The 16,346-nt window shown below is 31.6% G+C and overlaps 1 protein-coding gene across 1 annotated transcript in view; it reads right to left on the reverse strand.

Annotated features, from left to right (window-relative positions):
- Positions 1-16,346, reverse strand: part of LOC105846977 (N-alpha-acetyltransferase 60) — a 30,084-nt gene that overhangs the window by 3,835 nt on the left and 9,903 nt on the right. Inside the window, exon 3 of the mRNA XM_065803623.1 lies at positions 15,467-15,563. Coding sequence (XP_065659695.1) covers positions 15,467-15,563 — 97 coding nt within the window. The remainder of the gene's footprint in view (positions 1-15,466; positions 15,564-16,346) is intronic.

Genomic DNA, 16,346 nt, shown 5'->3' on the forward strand with positions numbered 1-16,346 from the left:
ATTTATGAAAATAAACTATGATCACGAATACATAACTAATAAAACTCTTTATTGTTTAAAAACACTATTAAAAAGAATTCACAAAATAAATAAGAAAAAATTTATTAACAGTTAACAATAACTAAAAACCAACTATAAAATTATAAGAAAATAAACAATTATTATGTTACGTTTTATGAAGAAAATATTTTTTTCAAAATAAAATTTAGTTCACATTTGAAAAAAATGATAAAAATGATTTTTTAATAAGAACTAAGATTTTATTTGTAACTTTTGTTATAGCGAGAAAACTGTCTGTATGATTTTTAATGCGTTAATAAAATAACTTTAATTACAATGCGGTACTTGAAAATACGCTAGTGACGCAATATAAGTTTTAACAATACAAAATATATTTGCTATATATATATATATATATATATATATATATATATATATATATATATATATATATAGGGAATCCAATACCGGGATACCAATAACCAGGATTTCGGTCGATTTTGTCTAGTTTCGAATACCGGTATTAAAAAGCTAAAATATCGGTATTTGAATGGTTGTCTTTTTATTTATTATTTTTAGCAATATTTGTATACTTAATGTACTTTTTTAAATTGATTTATAACGAAAGCTTTAATTAAAGTATTGCAACATTTAAGTAACACATGGGCTGAAAAGTTCCAAGCCTAACACGTAGATAGCGCGAGTTTCATTGCAGTCACCTTTTTTTCAGTTAATAATAACCTTCAAAAAACAGCTGTTAAAATTTCATTATATTCTATTCATTAGTTTGTGAGTTATTTTGCTAATAGTAACTTTACTTTTTTTATTTTCAGAACAATGGATCAAAAACAATTTTGTGTTTTAATTTTATACTGCTTCTTGATGGGAAAAAATACTGTTCAAGCAAAGCAATGGCTTGAAAAGTGTTATGGTGACTCCGCTCCATCAAAAACAACAATAAAACGTTGGTTTTCTGACTTCAAACGTGGTTGTAGAGACATCGATGATGCAGAACACAGTGGACGTCCAATTGAGACGGTAGCACCAGAAAACATCAAAAAAATCCAAAATATCGTTTTGAATGATCGAAAAGTGAAGTTGCGTGAGTTATCTGACATCGTAAATATATCAAAAGAACGTGTTGGCTTTATATTGCATGAGCATTTGACTATGAGAAAGCTCTGTTCAAAGTGGGTGCCGCGTTTGCTCACTGTTGAACAAAAACAAGAACGTGTTGATAATTCTGAGCAGTGTTTGGCCATCTTTAAACGTAACAAACCGGAATTTTTGCGTCGATATGTGACAATGGATGAAACATGGATCCATCACCATGTCACAAGTCAATCAAAACAATGGCAAAACTACATGAATTGAAAATATTAAAATGCAACTATTTTTAAAATGCAACTATTTTTGAGATGTATCGCATTGTCATATTTCAGATTATAAATATACTAAAATTCGTAAACATTTGTTGCTTATTTTTAAAATATTTTTTATTCTATCATGTGATTAAACTCTTTGTTTGAGTAAAAACCTAATATATAAAAGTAAAGTTGTCAAACTCTGATTCATTGACAACTCTTTGATGAAACTCTTCTCATTATTACTTGACTCATTTTTAAAATCATTTAAATTCCCTGGAGGTTTATAATTATGGGTTGTTGTTTTTATTCTTTTTTAAAACAATCATAGGTGCGTATACTCTAAAGCAATGTGTTATACATTCTTTAGTTCTTGAGTTCTTGATTTTACATTTTTAGTTAACGAGTTCACATTTTTACAAATTACAAAATCTTTATATACCTATTTCTTTGATAGTTTTTTTAAAATAATTACCAAGAACAACTTTGGTAAGTTTAAAAAATTAACATTTTTAAGTTTAAACTTATTTAAATTCATTTCATTTAAATATTAAATGTTTACATCAGTCACATTATGCGACTGATATAAAGATTGTGAGGATAAAATATGTGACACATATTTACAAATTGAGATAATATTCTAATTCAGCTGATGGAGAGTGAAATTAAAATGTTTATTGAGCATTTCTTTTTCATGAAAAAGGGTATAAAACAAAGTGTAAGAAGTGCGCAAAAATTATAAAAACAGGTGGCTCAACAAGCGGCCTTCATACACATTTAAAAACAAAGCATGATGTAATATTACAAAAACGAGATGCTATTGAACCTCTTGGTGAATCTAGTTCAATATCTGATACGCCTCCTCCAAAAACGACTAAATATTTAAAAGAAACTACACAAGACTCGCAGACAACACTTGATAGACTTCCATTCAGAACTTCCATAACATCCGATGATCTTCGAAAATCATTAAAAGCATTAAATTTATGTGATAAACTTCTAAAATCCGTCTCAACTATACAAAAAATTGTCACTAGTTATAGCAAAACTACTCAACAGTTAGTAATTAAAGAAATATAAATTAAATGGAAAAGGTTTTAGTAATACCTTTAATGAATGGACTCCCTTAAGGAACTGGCAGTAGATAAACTTGAATCTTCACTTGGAGTCAAGGTTTTGGAATTTATGACTTCTCCGAATCAATGGAGGTTTACCTGCAGAAAAATGTGTCATACTTTTAAGTGAATAGTTGAATCAGAATGGTTTGTCATTAGAAAAGAATGTTTGCTTAACAAATGTTGGTTAAATTATTACCGGCTGCTTAGCAATTGCGTTTGGTCCATGCAATTCAATTTGCAATTGTAGATGTTCTATACGAAAAAGAAACAACAGAAAAAAGAACCTTTTGCTTGAATGAATCAATAGACTTCGACTCATATTCAGATACGGAAGAGCACGAAAGCTGTGGTGTCGTTGAAAATATTTTAAATACATACAAGGAAGGATAAGTGATGGATTACAATATACAAGAACAAGACACAGAAATAATACACAGTCAAATTGGTCCCCTTATACAAAAAGTAAAGGATATTGTACAAATATTCAAACATTCACCATTAAAAAATGAGGTACTACAGAATTATGTAAAGCTCGAATTTTGTAAAGAATACTTCTTATTTGCAAATTCCAAAACTAGATGGAATAGCCTATTAGCAATGCTCGAACATTTTTACAAATTAAAGTCATGCAGTCAAAAATCAGAAATAGATTTAAAACTTAATATAAACTTTACAGAAACTTTTGTAAAGTTTACATTAAAGTTTAAATAGTAAAATTTTGTTGTTGAGTCACTTTGTTGCAAGGATGCTAACTTAATTTCTGCGGATGCAGTATTGACATTTATGATGGACAGGCTATATGAAATTAAGTCATCATTGAGCATAGAATTTATGAGTGCTTTAAAACAATGTATTATTGCAAGGAGAACGCAGTTGTCCGATTTAATTTCTTATCTGCATAAAGGTCAAGAAGATGGTATTAGAAACTCAAACTTATTAAGTTTTAACTTTCCATGTTAATCTCAATTCACTTTTGGGCATTGTAAATCAGAAGGGACTTTGGAATCAAAGCACTGCTGTTGAAGAACAAGCCAGGGAAAATCTTCACTTTGAGGTTAGCGAGTTGAGATTGACAAAGTAAAAAGATCTGAGAAATCAATGAAAAAAGACATGTACAAGGCTATTTGTAAACGAATAAACTATAAGGTTGTCGCGAAACAACCACAATGTGCTGGTGATATAATCAAGTGTCTAAAAAAGAAATGAGTTTCTTCAAAGATGAAGGTGTGCAAGGAAAATATCTCCAACAAGTTAATGATCTTCTTTTAACGATTTGGCCAAATAGCATTGAATCTGAAAGAGCATTTTATGCTGCCGGTATTGTTTTAAACAAGTAGTGGTGCAAAATGGACAACAAAACTCTCTACGCTCTTTGTTTTTTAAGAGGTTACTTTCATGGAATAAAAGAAAAAAGTTCTACCAAATAGATCAATAAATTTGCATTCTTTTCAAGTTTTTGCGATTCCTAAATTCATTTACTTTGCTTTATAACCGGTATTAATATTTAATACCGGTTTTAATACTGGTATTCCGTATTATATTTTTATAATAAAGAAATACCAGTATTGATTTTTTGACCAGTATGGGATACTCTCTCTCTCTCTCTCTCTCTCTCTCTCTCTCTCTCTCTCTCTCTCTCTCTCTCTCTCTCTCTCTCTCTCTCTCTATATATATATATATATATATATATATATATATATATATATATATATATACACATATATAAATATATATATATATATATATATATATATATATATATATATATATATATATATATATATATATATATATATATATATATATATATATATATATATATATATATACAGTCTTGGCCATAAGTTTGGAACCGATTAGGTTTTTTGATATAATTACACTTTTTATACCCAAAATATCAACAAAAACTTTTGAAATCATTTTTATTTTAAATATTATATACAAGTAAATATTCTGTCATGTAAAAAATGGTATCAGTATTTTGAATAATGTCCTTTGGCACCCAGTACTGCTGCTATTCTCGCTGGCATTGAATCGGACAATTTCGCGCAGTATTCTGGGGTTATGGCAGTTGTCCATACACGCTTGATGGCATCAATCAGAGACTTCTCTGACGTTGGATTTGTGGCAGCAACCTTCTGCTTAATCATTGTCCACATGTTTTCTATTGGGTTTAGGTCAGGACTTGAGCCAGGCCATGGACCCAAGACTTCGATATGTTTCTGTCTTAGACAGTTGGTTACAACTGCTGCTCTGTGGCAGGGTGCACCATCATGCTGAAATACCTTACATTTCAGAATGTTCATGTGAGTGTTCAACTTTTCCTTTAATATCCCAAGGTAAACTTGAGCATTGATGGTTGTATTCTTTGGCATGAACCATATGCCACCTCGACCTGATGCCGAGAAACTTGCCCACACCATAACGGTAGGCGCCTGCTTCACAGTGGGAACAACATACCTGATGTTGTATCTTTGTTTTGCAGGTCTCCTGACATGTCTGATATATGAGGCAAACTGAGAAAAAGTTGACTCATCTGAAAACATAGTTTTTTTCCAGTCTTGTGCAGTCCAGTCTTTGTACTTGCGACAGAATGTCAAGCGGTCACGGATATTCTTTTTACTTAACATGGCTTTCTTTGCTGGACGACATGATGGCAGCTTGAATTCCTTCAAAAGGCGTCTTCTGATTGTTCTTGTACTGGCAGGAAGTGATGAATTTACTGCTATCTGGAGAGATGACCATGTTGGATTTGCAGCAGCAAGCCGATGTATCACCCGATCCGTTGTGGCAGAAGTTATGCGAGGTCGTCCAGACCTCTTTCTGGATTCCAGAGTGCCCAACTGCTTTGCTCTTGCAATGCCTTTGGTGACAGCAGACTTAGATATGTGCAGTATACCAGCTATTTTACTGTGAGAATAATTCTGCTGGTGTAGGATCATCATCTGTGCCCTTTTCTCCTTCGACAATTCAATACTTCTAGTCATTTTACGCACTGTACATGTTAATGTAGAATACTTACTGCTAATAATATAAATAATTATAAATTAATAGATCTATTTTTATGAATAGTATATATTATTGAATGATAATTTGCAAACATTTATACAAATAAAGCGATTTATTTGCATATTTTTACTTCTTATATAACAATAAAAGGATAAATTAATTAATTTTATACTTATAAGAAGTTAAGCCTTACCTTTCGCACTGATATGCAGTTAATATATATGTAAATCAGCTAACTAATTGATTAAAATATAATGTATAGTTTGTTAATATAAGTAAGTATATTTCAACATTAGTTCAACCGAATATTAGTTCAGGTAAACATTAGTTCAAGGGAACGATAGTTTAGGCATTGAACAGTGTATAATGCAGCTTAATGAGGGTCATATTGTTCACGATGCTCTGCTGCGGTGTAAAGTTACACGATTCACGTTTTGCAACGATTAAAAAGTCGCGAAGGCATTTAACTATGCAACTGATGCTGCATAAACACGATGCTGCAGCAGTTAAATGCCGTACGCGTCATAGAAACGTTCCTATGAGAAAAAAATTCATCGGTTCCAAACTTATGGCCAAGACTGTATATACACATATATAAATAAATATATATATATATATATATATATATATATATATATATATATATATATATATATATATATATATATTTAAGGCTGTTTTGTATTATAGTAATAAAACAAAATTCATAGTTGTAAAAGAGTGCTCAATATTAAAAAGAATTTGAAATAGAGCAATGTACACATAAATAAAAAATACTGCGTAGTTTCTTCGTTAATATATATATATATATATATATATATATATATATATATATATATATATATATATATATACATATATGTATGCATATATATATATATATCTACATATATATCTTCATCTATTAGGCTAGCGCAGATGTATTTTCAATACATTGCTTCCAGTTTAGGATGCTGAATGCTGGATCTTCTTGATTCAATGCATGGGTTTTGCTTGTGTCTCTGTTTATATGACTAGGCAACTCATTCTATTATCTCCTAATGAGGGTACACCTCTAAAACTCAGTTTTATGGTTTTGAGACCCTAACTCAAATAGTCAACTTTCCAACTCGCTTTCCAGACAAACCGCATCATTACCTTCTCTACTCGACTTATGCCTTGTTTCTGATCCTGGTCAGTGCTCAGTTTCTCCACATTCACCCTTAGATGCTTCTGATCACAGTTTGATCTCTCTAAAACTATTATCTCATTCTTCTTCATCATCTGAATCCCCCTATCATCTTACCTCTTACAACTACCTTAAAGCTAACTGGGATTCTTCACATGATTTTCTTCATGACGGCCCTTGGGTAGAAATCTTTCGTCTTCCTGTCGACATATGTGCTTCTTACTTAACTTCGTGGATTTAGGCTGGCATGGAATCTTTTATTCCCTCTCGACCATTCCAGGTCAAGCCTCATTCTTCTCCATGGTTTTCCTCACATTGTGCTGCTGCAATTGCCAATCAAAACCATTACTTCCATATCTATCTGCAAAACAATTCTCCAGAAAACAGATGTCTCTTTATTACTGCTAGAAACCATTGTAAAAAGGTTTTGTCTAATGCCAAAGCCTGCTATTCTCAGGTCATGAAATCTTGTTTTTTATCACAAAAATTAGACTTTCATGACTTCTGGAAAATCTTTAATAGTATTAATAATAAGAGCAAATCTGTAATTCCACCTCTCTTGTATGATTCAGACTTTGTCACCTTACCTAAAGACAAAGCTAAATTATTTGCTAAGAACTTTTCATCAATATCATCTCTTGATTCCACTAGTTGCGTTCTACCTGATATAGCCAACAAACAAGTTGATCCGTTGCTTGACATTCGTATTACTTCAGCTTCTGTAACTAAAGTAATTTCTTGCTTAGACTCTTTTACAGCTTGTGGCCTAGATAACATACCTGTTATAGTCTTGCAAAAGTGTTCTCCAGAGCTGTCATCTATACTTTCAAAACTATTTAACTATCCTGCTGGAAAGCGGCATCTGTTATGCCTATTTTCAAAAATTCTGGAGAGCGATCTGATTTGTCCATTTACTGTCCCATTAGTTTTCTTCCTATCATAAACAAGGCCTTTGAGTCTTTAATTAACAAACACTTAATCTCTTATCTTGAATCTAATTACTTACTTTCTGATCATTAAAATGGATTTCAATCTGATTTGCTAACAGTAATAACCGATAGGTTTTATTGTGTATTAGATAAAGGTGGAGAGGTTAAGGCCATCGCTCTTGACATTTCTAAAGCTTTTGATAAAGTTTGGCATGCTGGTCTTCTCCATAAGCTTTCTTCTTACGGTGTATCTGTTAACATCTATAATATTATTGAATCCTTTCTTTCTAATCGTAGTATAAAAGTTGTCCTCAATGGACAGCACTCTTCTTCTTATTCTGTACTTTCAGGGGTTCCTCAAGGTTCTATCTTTGGCCCTATATTCTTTTAAATTTACATTAACGATCTTGCAGATATTCTCACATCTAAGGTTGCATTGTATGCTGATGATACTACCATTTATTCTTTTCGTGATAAGCCAACACTCTCTGATTGCTTGGAGGGGGCATTTAAGCTTGAAAAGGATCTTACTTCTGCTACATCATGGGGCTTACAGTGGCCGGTGAACTTTAATTCTTTTATTTGGTGAACTTTAACTTTTCACTCAATTGTTATCGCAACAATTTAGATCTTCCTATATTTATGAACAGTAATGTACTCGATGAATCATCCACTCTTCATCTTCTAGGATTAACTCTTACTTCCAATCTTTCTCGGAAACCATATATCAAATATGTTGCAAAATCAGCATTTGCTAAGGTTGCACCTCTTTATTGAGCTCGACACTTTCTTACTTTGGATTCTATTCTCTATCTCTATAAATCTCAAATCTGGTCTTGTATGGAATACTGTTTCCATATCCGTGGCAGATCTTCTAGCGATGCCCGATGTTAACAAAGAAACTACATAACATTTTGTAATTTTTAGCTAATTTTTTTTATTTTTTTATTTTGCACTCAATGGCTGATGATTGCTGTTCTGGCATGAAACTTAAAGTACCATAAAGTTGTTCTTTCTTTGTTAATATATATATATATATATATATATATATATATATATATATATATATATATATATATATATATATATATATATATATATATATATATGTATTATATATATATGTATTATATATAAATATATATATGTGTGTGTGTGTAAGTCTATATTTGTTTTTTCTCGCTGTTTTTTTGAATATCTTTACTCAATATATATACATTTGCAAATACCCCCGAGGATATAATAAACATTATAAATGTTATATACAATATAATATATGATGCACCCACAACATTCCTTTTGACGCAACACAATATTAGTTTATATATAATGCAATTATTTACACTAATTAAGACACCCCTTGATGTCTAGATCACAAAGTCTGCATACTTATTCAGAAACTATCACACTCGCATTTTCTGTGATGGGTTCCAATTCTCTTGTACACAAGTCGGCTAAAATGGGAGCAGGATGGAGGTCCGACATGTATCTCGGCAATCCATTGATTTCTACTGAAACTATTCGTCCTGCATCTGAGACTCTTCTTCTATTTCATTTGCTCATATATTTTGATTCAGGTGATTTTATAAATACTTATTTTCCTTGTGTTTAGTTATGGAGAACTTCCTCATTAGTTTGGCAGAAATTGAGTTTGATTTCCACTCCTACATGACGTTCAACAATTCCATTTCTAGATGGCCTGTAAGCACAACGAAACAGGATAGACACTCCCCATTCTGCGCATAATTCAACAACAAGTTTTGAGCAAAAAGTCTTGTTGTTGTTAAGTAGAACTTGCCATAAAGGTCCTTGTTTCATCAGATAAAGGATTCGATTGACTCCAAAGTGATGAAGATTATGAAACAATTTCACATCAGGCGGTACAAAATTTGTTGTTATTGCAGAATAGTTTGAATGCAGTCAGTTTTTTGGTACCCTCGTAAGAGGGTCGGCTTTATTTTCTGCTAACTTTACCAGAAAAAGTTTTTTTTTCATACCACACTCCTTCACAAGGTCTGCAATTAATGATAACCGGCGACAGACAAGTGGTTCTCCAAGACCATGTACTCAAACGGGTTTGTCACCAATAAATAAGGAGTTCAACTAGCTGACAACAGTAGCCGAATCACACTTTAAGGTAATACTTTCAAATTCCCATTTTGTTGCTAGATTAATTCCTTTTATCCCGGTTTTTAACTCTGCGAGATTAATATGAGCCTTGTTTCCTCAACCATGAACAGCTTACTACTATTTCCCCAGCAACTTCCAGAACTATGCCAACAACTAAACTGCTTGCATCACACCACACTGTTGTTTCAGAAGTGTTTTTGACGTTTCATGACCCATGAACGGGATTTTTCTTTGTAAGTCTTTCAATTAAACTGCTTACTAATTTGACAACACGTTCATTCACCAAAGAGCTCCATCCACAACTACTCAAAACCCATTTCAGATGCACAAAGAGCGCAACCAATTTGCTTTTGGAAAATGTCCGGTCAGCAGTTCGCGCCAAGAAAAGATTTGCCTACCTGTCATTTTTCCTTCAGGAACTTTGGGTATGTTGTCACATTTCCAATGAACTTGGTTGCATTGTTTGTACACTCACAATCCAAGCACACGACAACCTACAAGTTTTTCTGGCAACTTTGAATCCAAGCCATATTTTTTCAAGAGTTCTTGAACTTTGCAACTTGACACTATGTTACTATTGACAATGATGTCATCAATAAATGAAACCATCCCAGACTCGACAACTTTGTCTAATGACAATACCTTTCTTAAGATTTTAGTCATTATTCTGGGTGTCACATTTAAACCAAAACCCAATCTTGTTAGACAGTAAAACTGCCCTTCATATTCCACAAAATTGATATTTCCATAATGCTTCGTCAACACAAATCTGCAGGTACGCTTTTTTTAAATTGATTATCTCAAGATTTTCTCCCAACTTTCTCCAGCTGCAAAGTTTGGTACTGCAAATAACGCCATCTGCAGTATGACCGGATACAAACTGATTCAGCTTACAATAGTTCATCACCGGACATACTTTAAATTTGTTTGGTTGAATTACTGCCATCAATGGAATGCCATTATATCTACACTCAAATGGTTTCAGCCATCCCTGTGCTATCCATTCAGTTATTTCCATTGCATACTCACTTTTAACATCATCAGATAATGATTGTTTAGAATTTTGTTCATTAAAGTTGGTGGTTCCATCAGCCATTTCCAAGACACGCTAACTGCCATTTTTGAATTCTGCTACGAAGTCTTTATCACTCAGCTTTTAAATAGTAGGCAAGGATACTTCATTCATTTTTTCTTGAGAGACTGCAGTAGCGCCAATAGTTAGTTGTTCTACATTGAAGTTTATAGTTTTGTCGTCTCTCCCGACTTGGACACCTCCAAGCAGTTGTATTGCGTCCATAAAAGTAGCATTTAATATTCAGGAACAATATCAGCAACCAGGCATTCCAAACCAACAGTGGTATCATTTATAGAAAGATCAACAACAACCAAGTGTTTTACTTCAATTGACTTCCCATTCATCATGACAACTTTTTCTCTTGCTTGTTTGACATTTTTTATGTTTACAATATTCACAACTTAAAATTGATTTGGAGCATCCAGTATCCAACAGTACTTTTATTTTTCTTCCACTGACACATACGCAGAATTGGCGGTTTTAAATTTTGTGGGAAGCCGCTCGCACAAAAATGGTTGGCTACCCTTACATGTTTTTTGAGTTTGTACACTATTTATAGCAGTGCTGGGCCAGACGATTGTCCATTCCACACACAAAGCACCTCTTCTTTTTAATTTTTTGCTGTATTTACGACTGATATGTACATCCTTGTTGCAACAGTACCAAATTATGGTCTTTTTTCCGTGTCCTTGAGGAACTTGTCTAGCACTAATGGCAACAGGATTCACGCAACTAACAAAACATGATTTTTTCCATTGTAAGATTACCAAACTTCTTGATTTTTCAGCAATCTGGTACAGCAACATTGTTGATATTGAGCATGCAGTTTGCAGCTGTTTTCTTGCTTTGTCAGGTAATCTGAGAATAAATGTGCACATTATTCACTCTTTGCTTAAGTGAGATGATAGCAGCTTGCTCAGCCTTGTTAATTCTGCAAGATATACGTCAACGGACTCGTTCTCTTTAAGACGGCAAGTTAAAAACTTTTCGTATGCTGTTAGCGGAGAAGCAGAGAAGGCAGTAGTCAGTGCATTTTTCATTTCATTGTAGTCTTTTATCTCATCACTAAGACCTTGATAAACGGCAAACACTTCACCAGAAAGAAATAAGGGGAGCACCACCTGCAGCTCATCAACTTTTTGAAGTTTTGCTACCAGTTCCAATTTCTCACCCAAAGCATTGTACTGCGACACCAAATCTGCAATCTTTATCACTATGCTCATTGCCCAAATAGCTTGTAATATATTTGTTTTTTCTCACTGTCTTTGTGAATATCTTTACTCAATATATATACAGTTGCAAATACCCCAAAGGTATAATAAACATTATAAAAATTATATACAATATAATATGATGCACCCACAACCTTTCCTCTGACATAATACAATAGTAGTTTATAATAATGCAATTATTTACACTAATTACAATATGTGTGTATACCTATACATATTTGTATTAATATATATATATATATATATATATATATATATATATATATATATATATATATATATATATATATATATATATATATATATATATATATATATATATACACACATATATTAACGAAGAAAAAACAACTTTTTCTATGGTACTTTAAGTTTCATGCCTATACGGCAATCATCAGCCATTGAATACAAATTCAAAAACAAAAAAAACCACTAAAATTACAAAATACTGTGTAGTGGGATCTTAAGGTCGCTAAAAAAAAACAAAATATTATCTAATCACCGGTGTCAAAAAAAGATAAGTGGAATTTATTCTTGTGTCTGCATTTTGAAATCAACTCATTTCGTTTATTTAACAAGTTCACCTTTATATGTTAAAATAAGGAATTTTTCGTATAAACAAAGATTGCAAATTTTTGACAAAGTGTTATAAGGATTGCAATGTTTTACAATTTTCCACTTAATTAAGGGTGTAAACATTTTGTCTTTTATGTCCCAAATTTCTTTAGACAATTCGGTATCATTTTTATATTTATTAATGTTAAAAGATTTTAGATGGTTAGCGTAGCGAAATTTAAATGGAGTTTCACTTAAGCCAAAATATACTTTTTCTTTGTAGTCAGGTGTGTATATATATATATATATATATATATATATATATATATATATATATATATATAAACACACACACACACACACACACACACACACACACACACACACACACACACATATATATATATACATATTTTGTCAAATCCTCAGTTAATGTAAGTAAGTACTGAGCCTCTTGCTTTTAGTAATTCAAGTATGAAATCTTCAATGATGTTTCAAGTATACTTACTTAAGTAGACATCTACAGATGGCCCAATGAAGTATTAAGGTTAACCACTAAAAATAGTCATCTGTGGGGGCTTTATACATTAATTAAGTACATAGATCAAACTGAGAAATCACTTTTTGAAGACATTACAATATTTCAAATTAGAGAAATGAAAATTGACCGATGTATGCAAAGGTTTCCCATTGAGAGCTTAAGGTATGTAAAGCTCTCAATGGACAGATCAATTTGAGTCAAAGCTGCTCTTTATAATGAGTATAGAAGTAGTAAAAGTGAAGAGCATGAATCTGGCATAACAACTTTGACCACCATAACTGGCTCATGGAGTGCTTTTACACACCAGCTATAAGAAAAGACCTGTCTAAAGGAAACAATCCAGAATCTGCAAGGAGAAAGGAGAAGAAAAGAAGGAGAAAACAATCCAGAATCTGCAAAGGGAGAAGTTGGGTCTGGCTGTTGGCGTTCTGGGATATTTAATGATGAAAATACACCCAGAAGCTCCTTTAAAGTAAGTATAAGCTATGAAATTCTTTAAAGAAAACATTTATGAATCTAACAATAGGTAATTTTAAAATTTTATTGTTTATTTTTACTTACTTTTATGGTTTATTCTGAATTTTTGTTAATACTTGTTAATTAATTAAATAGTTATTTTCTATTCATTAAAATAAACACCTTGCATTGTAAATCTATATTTTAATATGTTTCATAAAAATGTCCATGTTGATCCCTAAAAAATAGAAGAATGCAGGTTAGTGCTTAAAATCAAATTTTGACCTTAAAAACAAATTTCCCCTTCTAAAAACACCTATATTGATAAATAATATGTCAAGATTTTATGTATTTAACTCTATAAAGGCTCTTTATAGTTTTGCTAACTTTTGGATCCTCTTTTTCTGAATCAGATTTCAAGTTTTTGAATTTTTTGATTGTAATACTGCACTAAAAGTTAGGATATCCGATTACTTGGATATTTTTGCTCATCCCCGCTTAGGGTAATGTGATAATCAAAGATATAACAGGATGCATTGGGAAGTTTTTTCTGGTTTGTTAGCTTTAATCGTTCCATATATTGCAGGTGGAACGCAATCTGATGGATACATTAAAAAATCAGTAATAGTCTAACATACCCTCTTTTTTTAATATATTAATATGTTTTGAAACTTAACACTGAATGTGTTTGTTCGGTTGTAACCAATATATATACTTTTTTCTAATTTATCTTTTGATTTATAAGAGATTCTTCATGTACAGTAGAGATACTGTGTGCACAGAAGCGAGAGAGTTCGAAAAGGGTTGAAGTAGGGGCAAAACACTAAACAAATAAAAGTTTTTAGAGCATACTGGGACAGATACAGTAAATAAATGAGACCGAATGAAGGCTGGATGAAGAGTCAAGCAAGAATGAGTTTTAGTTGATGGAGCAAGAGCAGCGACCATGGTAGTATTTGTAGAAAAGAGAAAGAGATGCAAATTTACGACGGTGGGAAAGAAGCTCAAGCTTAGCAAATAGAGCGGGTCCAACTTAACAATGCATTTTTAGACCTTGTCTAGAAGGGAAAGAGTACCATTAAATAAACCAGCCCAAGTATGACAACAGTATTCCTTACAGGGATGAATAAGAGATTTGTAGAGGTAGAGAATGGAATCAGAAGAGAGAAAATGGCAAGCACGATAAAGAGAAGCAACCTTACCAGATACTAGTTTAGCAATCGATTGTGTATATGGTTTTCATGAAAGGTCAGTAGTAAATAATAATCCAAGAAGATGCAAAGAAGAGGACTCAGTGAGAGGGTTGCCATTCATTAGTATAGGAATGTTGACAGTACTGTGATAGTTGTTTGCAGTAAATAACTGAGTTTTGTTATAGTTAAAATTTACAAGCCACTATGAGCCCCAATCTGTTACAGAAGTGAAAGAAGAAGAGATCAGATTCAAGATCAGCTACCGGTTATAAGGAATAATGAAAAAAGGAGTATAAAGTTGATGACTCAACTTTATACTCCTTTCTTGACAAAAAGAGAAGACTTATTGTCAAGAAAGGAGTATAAAGTTGAGTCATCAGCAAAAAGAGCTACTTTAGATGTAAGGTTGTCAGGACGATCATTAATGTAGATAAGAAACAAAATAGGATACTAAGGATAAAATCTTGAGGTACCCCAGAAGTTAGTGGAATTAATGAAGAGTGTTGGCGTTTTAGGATGACTTTATATAATAATATAAATGACATTCATGAAAAAAGCAAATGCTAGAAATAATGCTAAGAAGATTTTTAAATTTTTTTTATATGTAAAATCAAACGAATCGAATGTAAAGCTTAAGTGCAAAACTACATTATTTTGTTACAATAGCAAACAAAATATACCAGCAGTCAAAATTACCAATTCCTTTTCTTCTGCAATCTTTTGATGTGCCAAGAATAAGAATTAATGCGACTTTTGTTTGTGAAGAACACCAGTAGCTGAGGATATCTCTGTCCTTAAAAATATTTTATAAATAAACATTTTTGAATTCAAACACTTATACACCAGAATTTTTAACATATCTTCATAACAGTATCTACTATTGCCAATATATAAAATAACATTTTTTTTTAGTAAACTTAAAGTTACTTTTAAAAAAAGTAACTTTTAAGTTACTTAAAAAAGTGATTTTAAATTACCTTAATTAAATTTAATGAAGTTACTTAAAAAAGTTTTAACTTGAATAAAAATCGAAACTCCAACATGTAAACACGTAAAAATGAATGCTATTTTTTTAATGCACTTATAAAAAAACAGCCATTTTGATTTGACTGGTTTTTGTTTTACAAGATACTGCACAAGAGGTGAAGAAGCTAAAAATTGAAACCAGTATAATTTAAGAAATGAGGAATCAAAATATGATACTTATTATCTATAAAAACAAATGAAATTAAAATCAAAATGGGAACTCATCTAGAGTAGCGTGTAGCAGTAGCGTGCAAAAGTTTAGAAACAAACTTTTTTCAGTTTTTAATGCATAACTTTCATAACAAATAAACTGAAACTTTTTACCAAATGTGCTTTATTTTATTTCAATCCAAAAAATTTGTAAAATTTAATATTTAGTTAAAACTTAATTGGTATTTTTGAAAAGGTTTCCATGCAAAAGTTTAGAAACAACATAATTTTAATTATTATTTAAAAAAAGCTGAATATTTAACTAAAATCTACAAATTTTTCAATAAAATTGTTTAAATAAGAATTAATTTAAGTATTTGATGGCATATGCATTTGTCTT

The sequence above is a fragment of the Hydra vulgaris genome, chromosome 08 (assembly GCF_038396675.1).
Source record: "Hydra vulgaris chromosome 08, alternate assembly HydraT2T_AEP".
Classification (NCBI taxonomy): Eukaryota; Metazoa; Cnidaria; class Hydrozoa; order Anthoathecata; family Hydridae; genus Hydra; species Hydra vulgaris.